Source organism: Glycine max, chromosome 14, assembly GCF_000004515.6.
Source record: "Glycine max cultivar Williams 82 chromosome 14, Glycine_max_v4.0, whole genome shotgun sequence".
In the NCBI taxonomy this organism is placed as follows: Eukaryota; Viridiplantae; Streptophyta; class Magnoliopsida; order Fabales; family Fabaceae; genus Glycine; species Glycine max.
The window spans coordinates 2,773,574-2,796,161 of NC_038250.2; the positions used below are offsets into that span (position 1 = coordinate 2,773,574).

Below are 22,588 nucleotides of genomic sequence, written 5' to 3' on the forward strand. Positions count from 1 at the left end.
AAAATTTTATACCAAGTCTTAGTGTTAACTTGTTTTTTCCACCATAATTTTCCCTAATTGAAATATTTTTTTTATTTTAATCACCAAACATCCTACTTTTGTGTTAAACTTGGTTTGACTTGACTCACCATCTACAAGAAACTAAACATGCAAAGAGATTAAAAAAAGTGTTTATGGTATAAAACAATATTTTAGAAATTGAAATAAAATATAATCTATGTTTGTTTACAATTTTAAAATTCAATTTCTTTAAATAAGCAATTTTTTTATGAGAAATAACTTAAAATAGCTTTTGATTTTAGTCAAATTTGGTATTCTTTTTCAGCTTCTAATTGTTTTTAAAAGTTGAAATAAATACCAAAAAAATTAAAAGAAATTATTTTTCAAAAGTTTAAATATGCTTTTGTCCCTAATAAATGATTAAATTTTTGTTCTAGTCCTTACTTCAATTTTTTGTTCATAACATTAGTATTCCATTAACATTTGTAATGTTTTAAATTTTGAAATAATTCATCTAATACAATGACGGCTAAAAATCACAACTATCTTTAATTTATAATGAAAATAATGGTGTTGCTAAGAAATGGATGGTACAACCAAAAGCCCAAACACAAATGGCAACCCCCTTGACAACCTCCATGTCACGAATCAAAGGGACATGTCTTGGCTCAACAATCTTATTAAAGGACAAAGCATTCCCTAAGATGGTGCAACATCCCAATCTTACCCAGGAGTGTTGCTCGCATATGCTTGCATCTTCTTCAAACCAAAAATATGGAACTCAAACCATAAAATCATATCTAAATTATCCTGATGTCAAACCCAAGCCTAACCCTAACCCCAATAGATTCGAGAGAAACGAAGGCTCAGATTCATGCAATGTTTGCAAATAAAACCCAGATCTCACAAACACATACAACTTGGCTTGGTGGTGGTTTATTGTTTAAGAATGCATAGAGTGGTGATGATTTTACACGGGAGTCGTACTCTTCATCACCTGCCATGCACTTTGTCGTTCTTCCACTTCCTTTCACCACAATCTAGATCTGACTCAGATATAAAATTTAAGAGGCGAATCTCGTGATGATATTGTTACTCCTCCTCATCTCCAAAGACGATAACGTCGGTTGGGACAAATTTGGTGTGACAAAGCATATGTCTACCAACGGCAATTTTGAAGCACTTGGTGACAGTGTTAGTGGTGGTGACAGTGAGCATTGTCATTGAAGCGTCGTTGTTGGGCATGACAAAGACGTTGACAAGCTCAATTGCATACATGTACTAATGGTGGTTGAAGTGAAGGAAGAGTGGAAAGAAAAATGTGTTGTTGGAAACATTGGAAGTGAAGAGTGAAGAACAATGTCGTTGTTTTTCATTATCACTGAAATCGTTCTTCTTTTAGTTTTTATGGATCTCAACATCTGATTTAGTTTTTATACACATTTGCACATGCCATAGTTTGATTCTTGTGACCCGTCCTAAATTTAGTATGTGTTTGAAAAATTATTCTCTCTCAACTCAAGGATATAGATTACTTGTTTATTTGTTCTCCATTACAAATTCATAATCCATCAAAGTATTTTTATAGGAAATGTTTGTTCGCGACAAATGAACAAAAAAAAAATCCTAATATTTATAACTTCTAACGCTTGCAAAAAGAGTAAAATATAATTGTAACACATAGGAAATGTCTATATCAGGTAATGGCAAAATGAAATCCTAAATTTGGATGCAAGTACATTTTATATTATAAATTTAATAAAAAAAAACTAAAGTACGTGAATCGCACAACACAAGAATGCCAAAATTTGTAGTATAAGTGAAGTAAGCTTGCTCAATAAACATTAAGCAATGGCGTTTCATAAAGTTAAGAGAAGCCTAGAATATTAAGATAGAACTCCAAAATCTTAAAAAAAAAAAAATCAAGCCTAAAGAAATTAGCTAGAGAAGTCAAGAAAAGTTGAGAAAAAAAAAGTTTATGCCGCTACACGTGCTTTCACATACCCTGACATAAAATATAATCACGTGAATTTACATGAAAGTAACATATGTCATGGCATGATACTTGATACGGGTAGGTGCCGACATTATTAGTTATGATTTAGTGGTTTTTTAGTAGTGCTAATAAACAAAACATAACCAATTAGGGCCTATATAAATACAAGTTAGAAGAGCTTTTGAAACTTTATTGAAAATATAGTTTTTTTCCAAGTAAAAAACCTTTCAAAAACACTTCCTTGTATTCAAACAGATTTCTAGTTACTCTTAGTTATCTCAATAATTACAACCTCCAACCAACTCCCTCCTTATGTCTCATTTTATCCTTTCCTCAGGCACCATGCATTTTGTCTTTACTAAACTTCACCACTCTTGAAGTTGCCAGCAACAATAGAAAAAGGAGGGGGGAAAACTCGAGAATATATAAAGGGACAAGCAATATTATATATGATCTAATTAAATTGAAACTCATATAGCAAATTAGCAATAAAGGATTGTAATTAATTGTTACATTATTTTAGTTTACAACAATAACATGTGGTATATCCTAGCTCACAATTCAACTCAAAACCCCACTGTCTCACTCACACCCAATAAAAAAATAGATAAAATAATAGTAGCATATATCTATAATTAAAAAATAATATAAAATAAATCTCCACTCTTTAAAACAAGAAAAGTAGTATCCCTAGTAAGACAATGTGAAGTTGTGCATACATTGAGATTGAAATAGAACTAGATGATTTCTGTTTGTCACTATCACTAGCTTTGTCATCATCACTTTCTTCTTTGGGGTGACTGAAATTAGAAGGAACAATAGTGTCTGGCGCTGATTCATCATCTCCAGCAACAGGACTAGCAGGAGATGGTGCATCTTCTGGGGATTTAAGACTCTTTGGCAACCCTTGTCCATAAGTCACATTTATTTTGAAGTGTTGTCCACTCTTGCATTGGTCACCATCATAATCACCTGAGAAGAAGTATGTCATCCCTTCCTTCACCAAAGGAACTGACACTGTCACAGGATGTGTTTGGGTGTTGGATGGATCAGCTGCTGACCATTGGGTTGTGTCCTTATCCTGTGCATCATCATAGTCACATTCTTTATATGTGGTGAAATTGTATGTTTGAACCACTGAGTGGTTAGTATCCGTGTTGAAAACTGCAGCAACAATACCCAAAAATCAAAAGTTGTTTGGTAAGATTATTTGATATCATAATAATAGAGCATTATAGAGAAAATTGTATGAGTAATATATGCAACCATATAGTAAAGTATCTATACTATTAATCAATCACAAATGATAATCTATAACTATTAAGGATAATTATTCTATTTGGTATACAGATTTCATATTCTTGGATTATTTTTTAATATATAATTATTTGTATTTCTTTCATAAATCTTTAAAATATAATTATTGTCACTATTTTCTTCAACTGGTTTTTGCTTTTTTACATTTTATTTTAAAAAATAAAAATAAAGACACAAAGTATCTCTATTTCAACTGGTATACAATAATTTTGATGATTCTTATAATAATACATCTTAAAAGTCGTATAAGGTAATTTTTTTATTGTTCAATAGTATAAAATTTGTTAAACCGACAACATATAGAAATTATACTAAAATTGTATTGCAAGATGCTTGCAAGAATTACAACCTAATTTCAAAGCATGTTATTGCGAGGTGAAAAAAGGATATCATAAATATTAATACCAAACAGCCAACAAAACCTCCATGTTCAAAGTATTCAATAGGATTATGAGCAGAAAATTTAATAGACGGAAACTGTAAAACATTGGAATGGTCTGTTGTTCAAAGAATTACCTACTTTTCTGCCCAACTGAATGTTCCCCTGCTACACGTGGAAATGGTTTATTCTAAGTGTTTGGTCCAAGTCAATGTTTCTTTTTCTTAATTTATGCTTCATAAAACGTATGGCTTTATTAAATGATAGCTTAATCATCGCCAATTATAAGTGTAACGGTTTATGGTTAGCTTCAATTTGACTAATAGCTTTAAAGCAAGTCCTTTTCCTCAGTTTTTCCTTCGTCTCAGAATATTATTATTACAATTTTTACATAAAAGCAAAATTAAACTAGTAGAATTGAGTGGCCACTCAACCAGAGTATCAAAACAGAATATTTGTACCAAAAGAAAAGAATAACAAAAAGTACTACTAGTAGTTGTTTTAAGTCATTTTGGGTATCGTATTTTTCTTTTTCCCTTCTACCCAAAAAGGGACAAATGGTAACTAACAGTAATTTTCTTTGTTAGCTATTGTGCTGCGTCAAATGGAAGATTGAATACTTTAGTTGAGACTAACGTTTGTGGATCGTGTGGCAGACTCCAGAAAAATACCAACAAGAGTAGTGATGCCTTTCTCTTAGTACTTCCAATTTAAGCCTAACTTTTTCTAAATCGACTAATATTAATATATTAAGAATATGACACAAAGTACCCAAAAAACAGCATATATGCTGCAGAGGGAAACAACACACAATAGTACCATGATTGAAGCCAACCTATTTTTTGTGACACTCTCAGAAGTATGTTATGCTAAAACAAATTCCAAAATAAAAATATAAGTAAATGATATAGTTTTGCTTCTCCTCCATCATACAAGTGACGGGTAGAGAAATTGTGAAGAGAAAATAGATAATTTGATTGCTTTAAAAGCAAAGATAAAAAAAATAAAAAAAAATAAAAACATTGAAAAGTTATGGGATGACTGATGTAATATGATCTGTCTTTCCAATCCAGTATTTTTTCTAAATCTGATTAGATATCATAGTGGTGTGTTGAGTTTCAGTCAAATAAAAACAGATCAAGGCAAATTGGAGATCAGATCAAGGAAATAAAACTAGAACAACCATGCCATAAGAAATTGTCTAAAATCATTGACAAAAGGCCAAAACATTAACAATAAAATTCCTCAAGCTCTACTTAGCCACTTCTTTCAAAGACAACAACAAAACACACAAACAAGGATTGTAAGCAGAAAAACATCATGATGAAGAAACTTACTGAGGAAATCTCCTAAGCTGAATTCTTTACTGTCAGCCCACTTCTGGTAATTGACATTGGATTTCTCAGTATTGTCAAACCATCCTAAAGAGTCGCCAACTGTGTAATTCTTGTAGGCCTCAGCAGATCCTGAGAGACAGAACAAAAGGAGGAGAAGACAAGGAATAGTTGAGGACATAGGACCAAAAGAGCTTCTTCTTCTTCTTCCCTGTTCCATTCTTCTTGGGGTTTGTGAAAATGTATGAAGTACAGAGAAACTGGTTTTTAATGACAGGCTTAAGAGAATGAGAATGTGGGATTCTTGTGCTGCCAGCTATGGAGTGGTTATGAGGCCCTGACTTTCTGCTGAATTACTAAAATAGTCACTGCTCCATGTTGCTCTCAATAATTTGTGTCAGACAAGTATAGTTGTTTTCTTTACATCTTTTTCAGATACATTTAATTTAGTTTCTCTGTTCAACTTGATATCTTTTTTAAGTGGAGAGTCAAATTCTAATCTTTTAACCAACAAATGAAATTGGATTCCAACTCTCAGTAACATTTCATATTTAAGTCTTAAAAATTAAAAAACAAAAATATAACTAAAAAAAGAAACTTCAATAAAGATGATCAAACTAAATTTATTAACAAAGATTAATTATAAACAAAATTCACATATATTTCACACTAAAAAAATCTAATACTTTAAGCTACCAAGATCCATTTAATTTTAGATTTTTTTAAAAAAATTATGCCATGTATAAAAGAAGGAAAAACAGAGAGGAACAAATTCTCACTGTGGGTAAAAGCTGGAAGGAAATCCAACTTCCAAGTCTCAGAAGTTCCAATAGGGGAAATCTCATAGTTTGGATTTCATCATCACTCATTTGTAAGAGAATCCCAACAAAAATAGCCATGTGATAGTTGACACGTGGAATGAGCCAAAACGGTGGGTCGATGACATATCTTGGTTAGATGTCCCATTCATTATTATAAACTTGGATATAATAAGTGATGCTTTTAGAATATCAAGGAATAAATAAAGGGAAAACTCCTAATCGTTGATATCTTATCTTCGTAGGACAATTCTATTTTAAATTTTTTAAAAATAATAGGCGGAAATATTGACAAATTAGAGCATTTTATTTACTGTACTTCTAAAGGATAATCCGTTTAATTTGTTAAAATTATAAAAAAAAAACATTCCAAACAAACTAACATATAATATTCGATTGTTTTGTAAATGACTTAATTATTCTTATTCAAAATTTATTCCCTTCATGATCACTTACTTTTAGTTAGAATAGAGCCTGTCCGTAAGTCAATTCAGTATTTTTAACTTGCCTTAATTTGTCTTTAGAGTAATATATATAGTGACTGAACGTTATTGAAGTTTTCCTTGTCAGGATTGGTACCAGTTGTTATGGCTTAAACTAATTAAATTGAGACAATCATTGTTGACTCTACACTAAAAAGCTTTGCAGAAACTAAATAAGGGAACTTGAGATATCACGATTTTAAGCACCAAACTCAAGTTTTCTATTCGTCATATATATTTTATCAATCAAAATGCCTGGGGAAAATAGATGTATTGGTTACATTGAAAATGACATGAATTCATATCCTTTGCTATAAAATGCCACCCCTTTAACAACACAGCATTGGTTGTACCTTCGTTATTTAGTGCAGTTTTGGAATTTTACACATGCAAGTATTTCAATATAGCAATAAAACGATGCAACTACTTGGGTTTGACTTTTTGCATAGCAAGTAGAGAGGTTAGTTGGTCCTGAAAATGATGTCCAAACCCTAATGTGATGCTATGTTTTTCAGCTATAATTTGGATAAAAAAAATTTGTTCTAGACAAATACACAACCGAAAAAATAAAAAATAAAAAAATACAGCATATACTAATATGGTGTTTTATTAATATAATTTTTAACCAATATAACAAGACCTATGAGTAGGCTTCTTAGAGTTGGTGTTAGTTTTTGCATAATTGTACTTCATATGTTGATTCGGTGCAATCTTAAGATTGACCGTATCCGATATCCCTTTCATTATTATTACAGACATCATATCATTATTCTTTTTTTCTATATTATATTGCTCTTAAATTTTTCTTATTTGTCAATGATTCCTCTTAGATTCACTCTCCTTTTACAAATTTTAGTGTGCTTTTGCCGCATATTTCGCATAACCATCAATGAACTTAAATCATCTTACGGTATGTTACTCCTGACGGTGATGATGATATATCTACCACAGTTAAACTAGATACACCGAATTTTTCATAATTTAATCCCATAAATTCAACTAATTCAAACTTTGATATTAAGATTTTCTTAAGGATAACATATATATATATATATATATATATATATATATATATATATATATATATATTTATCTCCACACGACTAGTAGGCAAATATAATTTCTTTAAGGTAATTTACTCTCTACGTTACACTCTTAAACATAACATGTTAACATTTTTTCCATGAAAGATTTAAAAAATATAATTATTTTAAAAAAACATGACTGTTCAAAATAATCTAAAACCTGATTTAAATCAAAAGCTATTTTGAATAACTTAACATAAATTATTTTTTCTTAAAAAGGTGATTTTTATGATTGTAAATAAGAATACATTAATTTTTTTTTATTTTTTTTTAAATAATAAATTATTTCATAGCAAAGTCACTTTTTTAAATAGATAATAAACTCGTCCTTTTTTTTTTTTCAACAACGTTATAGATGCGAAGTTTCTAATAATTTTGGTAACCATTAATCTTTGCAAAAGAAATTGTTTTCATCATCTTTAATAAAATTTCTCATATATTAACACCTTTTTTGGATCCACAAAATTCATAAACTAAGCATAACTAGAAAAATCAAACAGGAGTTTTAAGTTAGTCAGACAACATAATTAATGTTGGTAAAATGCACCAACACAGGGAATTAAAAGGATGAATCCTCAGACGCGATTCAAGCAAGAACCTCAGACTCAGAGTGCTGTTGTCCAACGTCCTCCTCGGGTCCCACAACAGTTTCAGGTTCCGCTGTTGTCCCTGCCACCTCGGACTCTGTACCTAGTACTTCTTCTTCTTGTTCTTCCCTTGACACATTATTATCAAACGTAACCTTCTGGCGACAAATGGGACAGTTCATGTGTGAGGGTAACCACGCATCAATACAATGCTGGTGGAAAATATGTTCACATTTTGGTAGCATCTTTACCACGTCACAGTCTTCAAACTCGCCTAAGCACACGGCGCACTCCTCCGCCGCCACATTCTCCTTCTTCACCGTCGAGTAAACGAATACGGGACACTTCTCGACCGTTTCTTGGTCACTGACGGCGGCGACGGCGGCGGCAGCAGGCACGTCTCTGTGGGTTTGGGAGCGAAGACGAATGCAGACATAATAACACACTATAAACACAAAAATCCCACCTAAGATCAAAGACATCGCCGCACTCACACCCGCTGCCGCCTTCGAGTTTTCATCATGTAGGTTCAGAGACTCGCTAAGCCCCATTTCTCAACTGTTTCAGTACCAAGCCAATCTACAACAAAATTTTAAATTAACCATGAGACCACACTTTCTATATATATATATATATGTGTGAAAAAACATATCATATAAAATGTATCTTATATAAAAGTAAAAAATTAAATTTAAACAATATAATCAAGTATAAATTCTCAAAATTTAATATTACATGATCACTTAAAAAATTATATTTTTTAAAAAAAATATATGATTTTTTAAAATTAAATCTTAATTATTTTTGTATAATTATATAATATAGGTTAAATTTAATTCTTTCATTTTATATAAAATGTTTCCTTTTATATATATATATATATATATATATATATATATATATATATATATATTAAAATAATTAATATTACTAAAGATGAAAAAATAATTATTGTTATCAAACTTTGGACATTTTGTATGGAGGTAGATATATGAATATATATATGATAGTTTTAACTCTTTGATGGGTAGCTAGCTAGTGATGTTTGAAACTAGCTTTGGTGGTTTCTTATATAAGAAAGAAGAGGAAGAAGGGTCCGGGCGGTGGTGGCATAAGGAAGTGACACGATGGTAGCAGTATGTGGCGGATGCATTTGCTGCTACATACAAAACATGTAGGTGTTGGTCTTCAAACTAATAAAATATTAAATAATCTTTAAACTAATCAAATTATATAACTAGAAGCTAAATAAAGTATTAAATATCTATCAATTTAGTTTTAACTTGGAGTTGATATACTTTACTAACATTAAGGAATGTTTTCAAGAATTTTTTAATACTTGAGGACTATGTAGCATGATCTTTAATATTTTAGGAATAACTTATATAATTTCATTAGTTGAAGAGTTGAGAGAGAGGGTGACGCTTAAGGAATCGAATTGATCGTTTATTTATTATATAGTTTTAAACTATCACACCAAAAAAAAAAAAAAATACGCGGGCCAAACTTCTAAAAGAGTCCGTTCGCTTCCATTGAACAACAATGTGGCAACGTAGACCTAAGTGGTCATATTGGATCTTTGGGAACCATCACAAGTGTGGCTGGCCTATATTTATATTTCAATCTCAATCAATTTCTATGTGATATGTAATTGAATTTTTTAATTTAGAAGAAAGAATTAATAAGACTCATATCCACGAACTATGCAAAGATTAGTTGGTATCATAATACACTTTCTTACACATGGAATTAAATTAAGAATAATTATAAACTACACATATAAGGACTAAGTTAGTAGAATGCATTTATAATTAAGAATGAACTATACGTATAAAGACAAGAATGCTTAAAAGAGTTCAAATTTAACGTATGATGGTAGGAAATAAATCGGTTGCGGTTGCTCATATAGATATAGTGACTGATTTAATTAATAGGTTTGTACACATACACGACCAAATTGTATGTTTAATCTTAGTTTTTTTCCCGTCTAATACTGAGAAAGCAACGTGACAAAAAGAACAAGAAAAAAGTAGCTCAATTTCTGGCTCTTTTAAAAAAAAGTGGACAGAACAAACGCAAAATCCTTATCAATAAAAAATAGTTTCTCAGGATAAAGAAATTGGTGATGAAAAAAGAAAGAAAAGAAATGAGACATTACTATTTCATAAGTCAAAATTTCTAAAACAACATTTAGTTAACTGGATGTAGTGATTTAGCACATGCATTTCAAAGTTTTAAAGTTCACAAGGTGAAGTTGGTATCCGTGGCAGCTTGAGAATCTAAAAAGAGAGGTTGACCAAAAGAGTAAAAATCCATAATCGTGATAAATCAAGATTGAAAATATCAAAACTACATAACCTTTGCTCATGTCATATATAGATAATAGTGGCTAATAACAAATATATCATTTTCACTAAGATAAAAATGACCTTTCTATGAGGCAAGAGCATTATTTGCAGCTATAGTAGTCTAATTAAATGGAAAATAACTTAGAAGTGGCTGAATTAAGTCAGCGAACTTTGGACTAGACTTTTTTCTTATGATACTTAAAGACTTTGGACTAGAGTTTTTCTTTTTTTAATGATAGTTAAAGGCGAATATGTGTGGTGTTGTCGTTCCTTTAATCTCCACCGCTTCATTCTTCATGGACTTTTTCTTCTCATTAATGTATGGATTCTAGCCCTTTCTTTAGGAAAATAATATAAAAAAAGGCTAAATTTCGAATTCACTAATGATAAGAAGAAAAGGCCATTTCTTTTGACAATTTTTTTATTCTTTTCACACCCCTTCCTTTTATTGTATTTTGCTAACACCAAAAAGACCCTCACTAATTGTTTTCTAACACCAAAAATACTCTCATCACGTCCACCTCATTTAAGCCATTTTACTTTCCCTTCGACCTTATCTTTTCTTGCTCTGAGTTATTCTCCTCATTTCCTTTCCCTTCTTCAATGTCTGGTGAGGGTTCCCCCACCCCGCAGATTTTACAAAAAATAGTTTTCATAATGTAGTTTCATAGATAAATCTATTAATTTTACTAATATGATACGTGAACTATAATTTCTATAATGTATGCACACATTATGGAAAATAAATTTCTTAATGCATTAAGGTTTATCTTGTGTTTTCTCTTATGTGTTTTGATGAACGTAAACTTGTATATAGCACGTATAATAGGTGTTAGTTCTAACGGGACTGATTGTAAGGTGTTGTTTGTCTGAATGGCATTAGATTTTTTAATCAAGAAATTGAGTTTGAATATTGTTAAGGAAAAACATTTAAGAGAAAATATTTCATTAAAAATAATCAATCAGATTTTTTTAATAAAAATGAATCATTATCAATAAAATTAATAAATATTTTATATTAGTATCATAATCACACAAAAAAGAAAATTATACAAAAAATATTGGTTTTATAATATAATAAACAATTAATATAACAAATAGACACATTATTGTAAACATTGCCTATGTTATATTCTCTACTTAAATCGATATTTCATCTCCAGTCAAAAACAACTACAAAGAAAATAATTATTTTTTTGGGATATATTCAAAGTTTCCTAAAATTTGTCTACTAAACAATTGGCTAAATAGAGTTTAATCGAATGGGAATGGTAAAAATCATGACACGTACATAGGCGCTTCGTGGCTTCAACGTCATTCGTCACATGACTGTCTTAGAAAAGCACTTATCCAGCTAATCATCACATGCATGCACGTACGCGACGTCCTTTCCTCACAAAGCTACACATGCATTATTAGCCTTTTTAATAAATAAAAAAGTGACGATTTCCTCTAAAAATTAATTACTTATTAATTTCTTAAAAGGTTTCATTATCAATACAGGATGAATAGTTTTCGTAAAGTATGGCTTTTTAATTTCTTAATGCAAATAACTTATAGGCACTTAATTATGACAATAGTTAATAAGTAATTTTGAATCTTTGATCAGTAATTAAATTTGTCATTTCCGATTTTTGATTTGATCAAATATGAACTTGTTGGGTGCCTGGGATATATATCTCCATTTTCTTTTATATAGTTTCTGGCTTTCTGCGTTTCGGTATATATATATAGGTGGTTAATTTCTTTCTTGGGAAAACTTTAGCAGTTGTAATGACCACAATAATTTGATCTTTGAGAAAATATTTGCCCCCAATAAAAAAATTGAACAAAATCAGTTCCAGCATGTACCCAAGGTTGAAGGTTCAGCTGCACATAATTTATATAATTGTCTTCAATCTTGGATGATCAAATTCGGTTAATTCTTTGGGCCAGTAAATTTTCAATTCCGATCCTAAGGCGTTTTCTACCACAGATAACACTGATTCCATATATAAAGGTTTTGCTTAGAAACATTACAAGATTCCTTTTATCGTTCAAGGTTACATATATATGCCCTACGTTTGTCAAATTTGATGCCAAAATGTGTGTTCCCGACCTCAACCCTTGAACAGTGTGGTTTAATTGTTAGCTAGTGTCTTTCATGGAGATATAATTGACCGGGTTTAATTAGGGACAGATATAAAAACCCATTTAATTAACCAATAAAAACCGACGTAGTTAATTGATTAGGGTTTCAAAATTGAATGAGTGAGAGTGTCACAAACATATAATAAGATGGGAGATAAAAAGATACTTATTTTTAAGATGATTTTCTAAAACCCGTCCTAGAACATCTAGAAGGACAATCTTTTAAAACAGTTTTTTATCCAACATCTTTGTTGAAAAATTATATATTTACAAAATTTGTCATCACTAATAAATTAAGAGGGTTCTTGATTGTCGTAGAAAACACCTTTTCTAGTAATGTAGGTTTCTTGAACATGTCAATTAGTTAAGATTCAATTGAAAAGACCATACACATGCTTATTTCAATATTGATATCTTTAATTTAAGATGGATTGATCCCTTGCTATTGAAGAATTATTCTTAATATTAACTGAAAAATATGTAAAATCATTCACTTATAGTTTTATAATTTAAATTTATTCTTGTCATTTTTTTATAATTTTTTTCTGATTAAATACATATCCTTTATATTAATAATGGTAAACATTAATTATTTGATGTTTATTTTTTCTTTAAAATTAGTAAATATTAATATTAATATTAATGAATTCTGTAAAATATTATTTAAAGACATTAAAGTAAAAGTTTTTATCAGAAAGTATTAAATACATACAAAAATATTTACTACTTACATTTTTAAAAATAATTTAAAATATTTAATTCTAACTTTAAGGCATTAATTAGTAAAACTTTACAAAATTCATGACTGAATACTTTAGCATTTGAAACAATTATAAAAACGGTAAGTCATTAGTGGAGAAAAAGGATTTTATATTGTCTCAATTGCTACTTGGGACTTTTATGCCAGTTTTTACAACCTACTATTTTGTCGAAAATACAAAATAAAAAACAAGTATAACAATGATTTATTTTTTATTATTTGAATAAAAAATAGTTTCTTATTTAATTAAAAAAGTAAGAAAAAGAAAATATAATTATATAAAACCCTTGTTTTACATAAAAATGTTTTCCTCATTTTTTTTATCGTATTTGAAAACGTTTTCACTCAAACCAATTAAAGAGTACTTTTAGAAAACATATTTTAAATTTGAATGTTTAGTCACTTTGTAGATATGTTTAACGTAAATTTATTCGGAATTTGTTTTTGGGAGGGCTTCTATTGTAAAAGGGTTTTTTTTATAAAAATTAGTCAGAAGAAAAATTTATTTTTAATTACATTTTTTATCTCCCGACTTACTTAATTTCACAAATTTTGTCTTATTATTAATATTTAAAAAAATAATAATTTTTAATGGTTTCAATTCTGCAATTTTAACGCATTTGTTAACTTCATATTTAATATTTAATAAAAATATTTACATGACACTCTAATGGACTGTCATATATGCACATCTATGTTAACGTAATACTCTATCGCACATATCAAGTTAGACTTTTTCTTTAAAATTATATCTTGTTAATGAATGAATTAAATTTGCACAATTAAAGTAATTAACAATTAAGGTGAACAATATAGAGAGATGAAATTCACAAAATTAAAAAATTAAGAAAAATAAAAAGTACAATTAAACAAAACCATGAGCTAGGTTATTTTTTTTGGGAATGACGTTCATTTTATTAATTGTGTAAATGGAGAGAAAAAAGTTCAAATTAACAGGACATATCATGTTAAGAGAAGTGTTAGTAAAATATTTTAATTTTATTATTGATTAAAATTTATTAAAAATTATAAAATCATAAGAGAATCGTTAAATATTATAAGATGTGAATCCACATTTTATTTTTGTATGTTTCAAGGCAAAACATATTTAAATGAATGTCAAATAGTGTATTTCTAACAATTTTCATGATTTTATTACCCATTTTGTTTCCTAAATTTACAAAAAAAGCACACACACTCTATTTTTCCATCCCTATACTTAAAAACATCATATTTTAGTTTTTACGTATACCATTTTTAATTTATTCAATTTTACATATATCATTTTATTTTCTTTTAGTCCCTACAACAAGGATTAAAAGAGATTAAAAATATTTATAGGAGCTAAATGAAATGCTTTTAAATATATATGAAGTAAAGGAGAAAGCTTTTGTAACTATAGAAACTAAATAAAAAATTTAATCAAATTACATATAACAATTTAAATTAAATATAACATAATATTTAAATCTACATTTTGGTAATACACAACGATGTTCATAAAATCCTTAAAAAAACAATGTGCATAAGCAAAACATAACAAATACCTTAAATTGATTTTAATATTTTTAAGAAAAATAAAATAAAATAATGTTTTTAAACCATTTTTACTGTCCAATTATAAACCCATTTTGTACTATTTTATTAATTATTGACTGATTTTTAAATTTTTTAACTAATTATTCTCAGGACTGATTATGTGATGTATTTAAACTAAATTGGTCTGATTTACCAGTGTTTTCGATCCAACTAGCCGTTAATTTTCAACGCATAGGTTTTGAAAATCTTGTCAGCCCCTTCATTAAAAAACATACTAGTATTATTTTATGCTAAAATCTATTTTAAAATAAGCAAGTGTTAATCAATGCTTTACAAATTTATTTAAAGAATTCAAATTAATGAATGTAATTAGAAATATTCAATACTTACTTGTTTTAAAAAAATTTAGAAAATTCAATATAAAAATTTAATGATAAATTTAGTTTAATTTAAAAATAAATCAAAGCACACTTGTATAATACTAAGACGGTAAGTATATTATCATATTAATAATTAATTATTATACTAAAGTGTAAAAGTGAAGAGAAAGTGAAAGAGTTTAGATGATAAATTGATATTTGAAAAATTTTAATTTTAATTTTAATTTAATATTTAAACGTATAAAATGTGACAAAATTAAATTTTAAATTTTGTAATTTAATGTCAAATTAATTATAAAAAATACAATTTATTATAATTTTTAAATATTATAACTCAATAATAAAATAAATCTAATGTAAAATGAGTTTGTGGTGCTTTTTCCACTATATTTATATTTATATTTTTCAATTTCCAATATCATTGCACTTTCACACTTTAAGGACTAATTTTACTATTAACCCAAGAATCTATTTTTATTTCGTTAGTACTAAAAAAAAGGGATAAGAACAAGAAGATGCCATAGCAGCGAAAGCAGGAGGAGCGGTTAAACTCAGGGAATGAGAAGTGAGTGTAACGGCTATAAAAAAACGCAAGGAAAGTGAGTAAACGAATAGTGGCCGTTGATGCAAAAGAGAATCCAACGGTCAAGATTGAATATAAAATTGACCGTTGGAGGTGAGGGTGTTGTCGTATAAAAAAACATAGCCGTAGACCCAAACGTTTCATTTCTCAAAGGAACAAAGAAACAAAGAAGTAAACACACTGTTTCATACTTTCGTTTCGTTCATTCGGCGTAGAAGCAAAAGAGAGAGATAGAGAGAGGGAAAAAGGTTGCTACCAACAACAAACAAAAACAGTGTTGCTTGATTCCGCGGTGGCGAGAACCGACGTGAGCGGCGGAGGAGAGGCGCGGAACGGTGGTCTTCAGGGTTTTCTGACGTCTCTGTTCTCGACCCTCGGCGGTGTTTTCGGGTCAACGTTTCAAGAACCGCATCAAAGTGTTATCATGGCTTCCAGATTGGAACAACAGCAACAACCCACCAATGGTTTTTGTTCTTCTTTTTTTCCTTTTTGTTGTTTTCTTGCTGCCGGTGTTGATAAATGTTTGAATGTTTTTGGGTTTTAGGTTTTAAGGTTTGTTTGGATAAAGTTTGGGTTTTTATTTTTTCGTTTCTGAAATTCCCCCTTTTGTGATTTTTTTTTTTGTGTGTGGTTTAGTTGGTGGTGAGAATAAGCAGAAAAACATGGGCGGTGAAGGAAGAAACAGAAGGGTGCTGCAAGATATTGGGAATCTCGTGGGTAAACAAGGCCATGGAAATGGAATTAACGTGTCTAAACCTGTCACAAGGTTTTTTCTTTTTTCTTTTCTTTTGAAATGTTTTATCTTTTTAAGCTCTCATAATTTTTCTTCTGTTTTCTTTTGCCTAATTCTGCTCTTTTCTTTTTTACTAGGAACTTTCGTGCTCAACTATTGGCCAATGCACAAGCCGCAACAGAAAAGAATAAGGTTGTTATTCTCTTTAACCTGATTTTTTTTGGACCTTTTTAGTTTTTACCTGTCTGATTTTCAAAGAAACCAGTGAAGAAATTTGTTTTCTTTTCGGTAACGGATGTGTCTCTAAATCTTTGTGAATGGTTGTTATCCAGAAATCAAGCACTGAAGTGAACAACGGAGCAGTGGTGGCAACTGATGGGGTTGGTGTTGGGAATTTTGTTCCTGCTAGAAAGGTGGGAGCAGCTAAGAAGCCTAAAGAAGAACCTGAAGTGATTGTGATTAGCTCTGATGATGAATCAGACGAAAAGCAAGCTGTGAAGGGAAAAAAGGCAAGGGAAAAATCTGCCATGAAGAATGCCAAGGCCTTCAGTTCTGTTCTCTCTGCTAGAAGCAAGGTTGATCCTTTTTTCTTCATTTTTTAAAAATGTGGTTTGGGACTTTGTTGTGGGGTGCCCTTTTTCTGGTACATGGTCTAACAACTTGTTAACCTCAGGCTGCTTGCGGACTTCCAAGGGATTTTGTGATGAACATTGATGCAACTGACATGGACAATGAATTGGCAGCAGCCGAGTACATCGATGATATCTACAAATTTTACAAAGAGACTGAAGTAATGCTCTATGCTTTTTTCTTTGTTTAATCCCTATAACCCTTTTTCCTATGCACTTCTTATATTATATATATGTATTTGATTTTGATGAAACAGGAAGATGGTTGTGTGCATGACTACATGGGTTCGCAGCCAGATATTAATGCCAAGATGAGGTCAATCCTTGTGGACTGGTTGATAGAAGTGCATAGGAAGTTTGAGCTCATGCCAGAAACTCTTTATTTGACCTTGAACATTGTCGATCGGTTCCTGTCTGTGAAGGCTGTGCCTAGAAGGGAGCTTCAGCTGGTTGGCATCAGCTCAATGCTGATAGCCTCAAAATATGAAGAGATATGGGCACCAGAGGTGGAATTCCTTCTCTTCTATGATGATTTATGGATCATGTTTTGAGAAAGTGCTTACTTATGAGTTATGGTGTGGATTTCCAATGTATGTTTGTAGGTTAATGACTTTGTGTGCATATCAGACAATGCTTATGTTAGTGAACAAGTGTTGATGATGGAGAAAACAATCCTTAGGAAGCTTGAATGGTACTTAACAGTTCCAACACCCTATCACTTCTTGGTTAGGTATACCAAAGCCTCCACTCCGTCTGACAAAGAGGTATATTTTGGTAGTTGGTTGTTATGTTAAGCTTTTGTGTTTTTTTAGAAGATTCCAGAGTGGAATGGCCTGATGAATGTGCCTAATTTTCATGAATGTAGATGGAGAACATGGTGTTTTTCCTTGCTGAACTTGGATTGATGCATTATCCTACTGTAATCTTGTACCGTCCTTCTCTGATTGCTGCTTCTGCTGTGTTTGCGGCTCGATGTACCCTTGGAAGGAGCCCTTTCTGGACAAACACTTTGATGCACTACACAGGCTACTCTGAGGAGCAACTAAGGTTAATATTTTCTTGGACCAGCAAATTGGTATTTTAAAAATGCAAGTAGGGTAGTGTGTTTTTTCAACATTCATGAAGTGACTCTTATTTATTTTTACTGCCAGGGATTGCGCCAAAATCATGGCCAACCTTCATGCTGCTGCACCAGGAAGTAAGCTTAGGGCAGTTTACAAGAAATTCTCTAACTCGGATCTTTCTGCTGTTGCTCTTCTTTCTCCAGCAAAGGACTTGTCAGCACTGTCTTGAGCAAGCTTAGGAGGGGAAGTTTAGGTTATTTTAGGCCCCGATCATGATTGTTATGATCTATATTATATATTCGTTTATATTTTTTTTCAGTGTGATAAACAAAAGTGTTTGTATTTGGAATTTGCTAGGAATTGCTTGAAGCCTCAAGCTAAGTTTGATGATTCTTTTTGTGTAAAGCAGAATTTGAAATATTGCTGGGAAATATTGAGTGAGCTTTTTGTCAATTAACTCTCATTCTTCTTCTCTTCTAATATTTTTGCCACAATGCTTTTCATGTTTTGTGTGGTTGTTATTCTCATTTGATGCTCCAAAAAATATTGCTATGAAAGCTTACGCAATACGTTCAGAATATGGTTTCATCTCGCATCATCATCAATATTTTGAATAAACCCTCAAGTACAGCATATGATGCAGCCAAGAACAATCTATCAAGTACAAAAAAAACTGTGCGTGGCAAACAAGACGAAAAACAGGTAGGTCACGACTTTTCTGGCAAGTAAAGTTGGGAATGAGTTATAAATGAGTTAAAAAGGATCATTGTTGGGAATTGCGTTCACGAGGACTTCTGACCGACCACAAGGGGGGGGAGCCGTTTGGAAAAAATTTAATTTCAATGTCAGAGAACCCAGTGGGATTTCTGAGACCACAAGGAGGGGAGCCGTTTGGAAAAAAATTAATTTCAATGTCAGAACCCAGTGGAGAGTGGACTTTACAAAGAATAAATAAATATGAACAAGCTACAAAATTTATAGATTTTTGTTTGTGAGCTAGACTAAATTAATCGTTTTGGCGTTTGGGAAGGGGAAATGATACTCTTTGAGGAGAATTCTGTTGCATGACTATCTGCTCTTCCTGAGTAATGTAGCTTCTTCATCCTCTGTTTCTTCTATAGGGTTTGGAATTGCAAACATGTTGTTGGGACTGATTAATGTGTCCATTAAACTTGTTATCTTTCAGGAAGACATACCATTGCTTGAAGGAAAAAAAAAAAAAAAAAAGACACCGTAACAATCTAGAAAGTAGAAACCTATTGCTGAGATTAATATTGTTAGTTACAGGTCCTAGTACCATGATTGTCAGAAAGTAACAGAACTGAACTATTTTCTTCTAATAGGTTTTACTTAAGTTGTAGCATTACGTCTAGACTTCATGACTGGTTTGTTTGTCAGATTTTCTTGCCAAGCTTGGCAAAGTTGTTTGAAAGGTAGGCCTAAACAAAGTGGACAACAAATTATTTTAACAAATATATAATTTTTATTTAAATATAATCAATTTTTAAATTAAAGTCTTTCAAATTTTTAATATTTCATTTGTATTTTTATTGATAGATTATTTAAACTTTAAATAAAAAACATGTAATCTATATTAAAAAAATATATAACATTTTTAAATAATAAAAAATTAAAATAAAATCATAAAAAAATATATTAATAAGTAAGTTAATTTAATATTATTTATTATATTTAAATATATTTTTTTATTTAAAATAAAAATAAAACCGTAAACAATTGTAAATTAAAAAAAGAAAATAGGTTTACGAAAAGAAGAAAAAAATAGGTTTACAAGTCGTAAACCTTTAAAAAATTAAAAAAAAAGATTTTACAATTTTAAAGATGTAAAACAAAAAAAAAATCTTAAATTAATAAAGTCGTAAACAATTTTATGACTTTAGTTTAAAAAAATTACGACTTTAAAGTTGTAAAAATAAAAATATTTGAACTGAAGTCATAAATAATTTTACAATAGTTAGAAGTGGTAATATGTTACGATTTATCCCGTTTTGAATAATTTTTTAAAATATATCCCAATTGAAAAATTGTGTAAAATTTTATCTCTAATCGGTAAAAAAGCCCCTAATCAGCCATCACACCTTGCCTTATGATGCATCCATTGATGAATGAAAACAATGACGCTGATTGCATTTGTATTTGTTTTTTCAAATGAAATTTGAGAACAAGAAGACAAGAACATGATTGAGGTAAGGAACTAGCAGCCCCTTGGCCCTTGCCATGTGTTCATGTCCTACTCAACGGAGATTTTTGTTCTTTTAGGCATATTTTTTTATTTAAATTTTGTAATTTTTTAATAGATGTCGTAAAAATTAGACAAAATCTAAATTCAAATAATAAATCACTATCAAGATATATATTTAAATGGCATAGAGAGAGAAGGGCTTATAATTTCCCCGCATGTATCAATAACTTTAGCTAAAACTTAAAGATTTTATTAGGTTAATAAAAATAAATTAAGGTTGAAAAGTAATTCGTTGTGCTTAACTTGAGGTGAAGGCCCAACGCAAATAATTGAGATGCAGTAGGGCATCTCCAAAGACATTCTAACACCAAGTCAATGAATTTCCCCCAACAAAGTAAAAAATGTGAAAAATTGCTTATTTGTTTATGTTTTAGTTAGAGTAAGACACAATAAAGAATAACATATTTTCCCTAACAGCACATGCAATGCGTAAGAGGTTTGTGGTTACATCAAATTAATGTTTTGGAACCTGTGAATGTGATACAAATTGTATGATCATAATGTGTGAGATCCTCAGGGTCTCATGTAATGTAGAGTTCATTAGAGTATAATGTCATTTAAAAGCAAGTGCATCTAATTAAGTTGGAAGGATAATTACCCAAATTGTATCTTTCATCCTTTAGACTAATGTGAAAATATAGTCATGATAAACCCTTAATTAACCACTACATTCATCTACCAATTGTTCATTGAAAAAATTGTTATTAATATAGATACCCAACTTCATAATTAATTAAATGTATAGAGGCCCAATAGGTGTGAGAAAAATGTAACAATATAGCCATTATAACAAATTAGAAAAGCAGTTATTGTAGCTAAAAGAATTAGCAGCGCAGTAATTCCATTTAATGTATAAAGACCTAATGGTAATAAGCAATTAATTGTGATTGATTCTGAATTAGGTTTATTAGGAAAGAATTTTTTTTTTTTGATTGGAATATGTCTGTCCAATGTATGCCATAATAATTCATATGTGCAAACATTGTAGAAGGGGAATATGCTCTTGCATTATTGGAGCAATGGTTTCCAAATTTACTGGATAACAGTTATTTATTATGCTTATTTGTAAGCTGCATAGGTAAAAGTTAGTTTTTTCTTCTTGCAGTTGTTGGTGATGTATTTCTTGTATAGATTCAATGAAAACATAACAGATTAATATTTTTCTCAAAGTATTTTTTTTTTACTTTCCAATAATGTACATACTTTCTTATGAATCGACTTCCCGTTTCGTATACATTTTTTTTTAAAAATTTCTTTGTTAATAGTGATTTTTTTACAGCTTGCTTGATAGTGATTAGTGAGTGCCAACCGTCACACTATTACCGATTACGCGATTTCTTTTCTCAAAATTATTCTTACCAACACATAAATCCCGTTCAACAGGTTTCACCTGTGCTTTGCATGGATTCTGTTATTATAGAAACCTCAAAAGTTTTGAGGGTTAAATAAAATCATTTTTCACCTCAACAATTTTTTAGACCTACTCTAAGGAGCGTTTGGTAGTAGGAGAAGTTTTTTTTGTTCATATTCAAAAAACATAATTCCTGAGAAAATTGATTCCGAGAGATTATGATTCCCAAGTGATATTTAAGATATGTTTGATTAGTCTTAATACATTCTGTGAATTAAAAAATTCACGTAAAACAAACTATAACTTTCCCTTCACTTAGAAAAATTGAATTCCGACTATTTTCTTGAAAATACTTTTATGATATAGCCAGTTAAAATTAATTCCTTAATAATAATTTATTGTCAATCTTTTTTTATTAATTAGACATCAAATATAAGGATCATAGTTTTCCACTTTAAGATTCTTAGAAAAGTAATTTTTTTTATCTACCAAATGCTCATAAAAGCCATTATTAGCATATCAAATTCTTTCTATTTATATTAAAAAATAATAATTTTCATGTATTATTATGGTAAATTTTCTTATACCGTCAACTAAAAAAATTATGTAAGCATACTTTCTAAAATAATCATGGCAAAAATAATATCAACAAATAAGACAAATTCATAAGGTTATCACATTAATATAAAACTTGATGCGTTTATATATAGGAAACTATTTATTTGATGAGAGAATTTATATTCAATTTCTTTAGTATTCAAATTTTTTTTGGATCGACACAATTATATATTATGAATAGGATTAATCTTT

The 22,588-nt window shown here is 30.0% G+C and overlaps 3 protein-coding genes across 3 annotated transcripts; 1 reads left to right on the plus strand and 2 right to left on the minus strand.

Annotated features, from left to right (window-relative positions):
- Positions 1-2,596: 2,596 nt before the first annotated feature.
- LOC100526961 (uncharacterized) lies at positions 2,597-5,268 on the minus strand. Its single transcript, NM_001249602.2, is given in 2 exon segments — positions 2,597-3,160; positions 5,030-5,268. Coding segments are annotated over 2 exon segments (714 nt in total). The 5' UTR covers positions 5,247-5,268; the 3' UTR covers positions 2,597-2,663.
- A 2,729-nt stretch (positions 5,269-7,997) lies between these two features.
- Positions 7,998-8,549, minus strand: LOC102659826 (RING-H2 finger protein ATL39). The gene has a single exon (XM_006596536.1). It carries the CDS (start codon positions 8,547-8,549, stop codon positions 7,998-8,000), a length of 552 nt encoding a protein of 183 aa, XP_006596599.1.
- Positions 8,550-15,887: 7,338 nt separating this feature from the next.
- On the plus strand, positions 15,888-18,621 carry CYCB1;3 (mitotic cyclin b1-type). Its single transcript, NM_001250889.2, has 9 exons — positions 15,888-16,202; positions 16,375-16,504; positions 16,609-16,663; positions 16,804-17,046; positions 17,145-17,261; positions 17,358-17,606; positions 17,703-17,864; positions 17,966-18,147; positions 18,252-18,621. The coding sequence occupies exons 1-9, from the start codon at positions 16,163-16,165 to the stop codon at positions 18,391-18,393; spliced, it is 1,320 nt and encodes a 439-aa protein (NP_001237818.2). The 5' UTR covers positions 15,888-16,162; the 3' UTR covers positions 18,394-18,621.
- The last annotated feature ends 3,967 nt before the right edge of the window (positions 18,622-22,588 follow it).

Coding starts and splice junctions, on each gene's coding strand:
- LOC102659826 (XM_006596536.1), bottom strand. CDS start 8,549: ATGGGGCTTAGCGAGTCTCTGAACCTACATGATGAAAACTCGAAGGCG.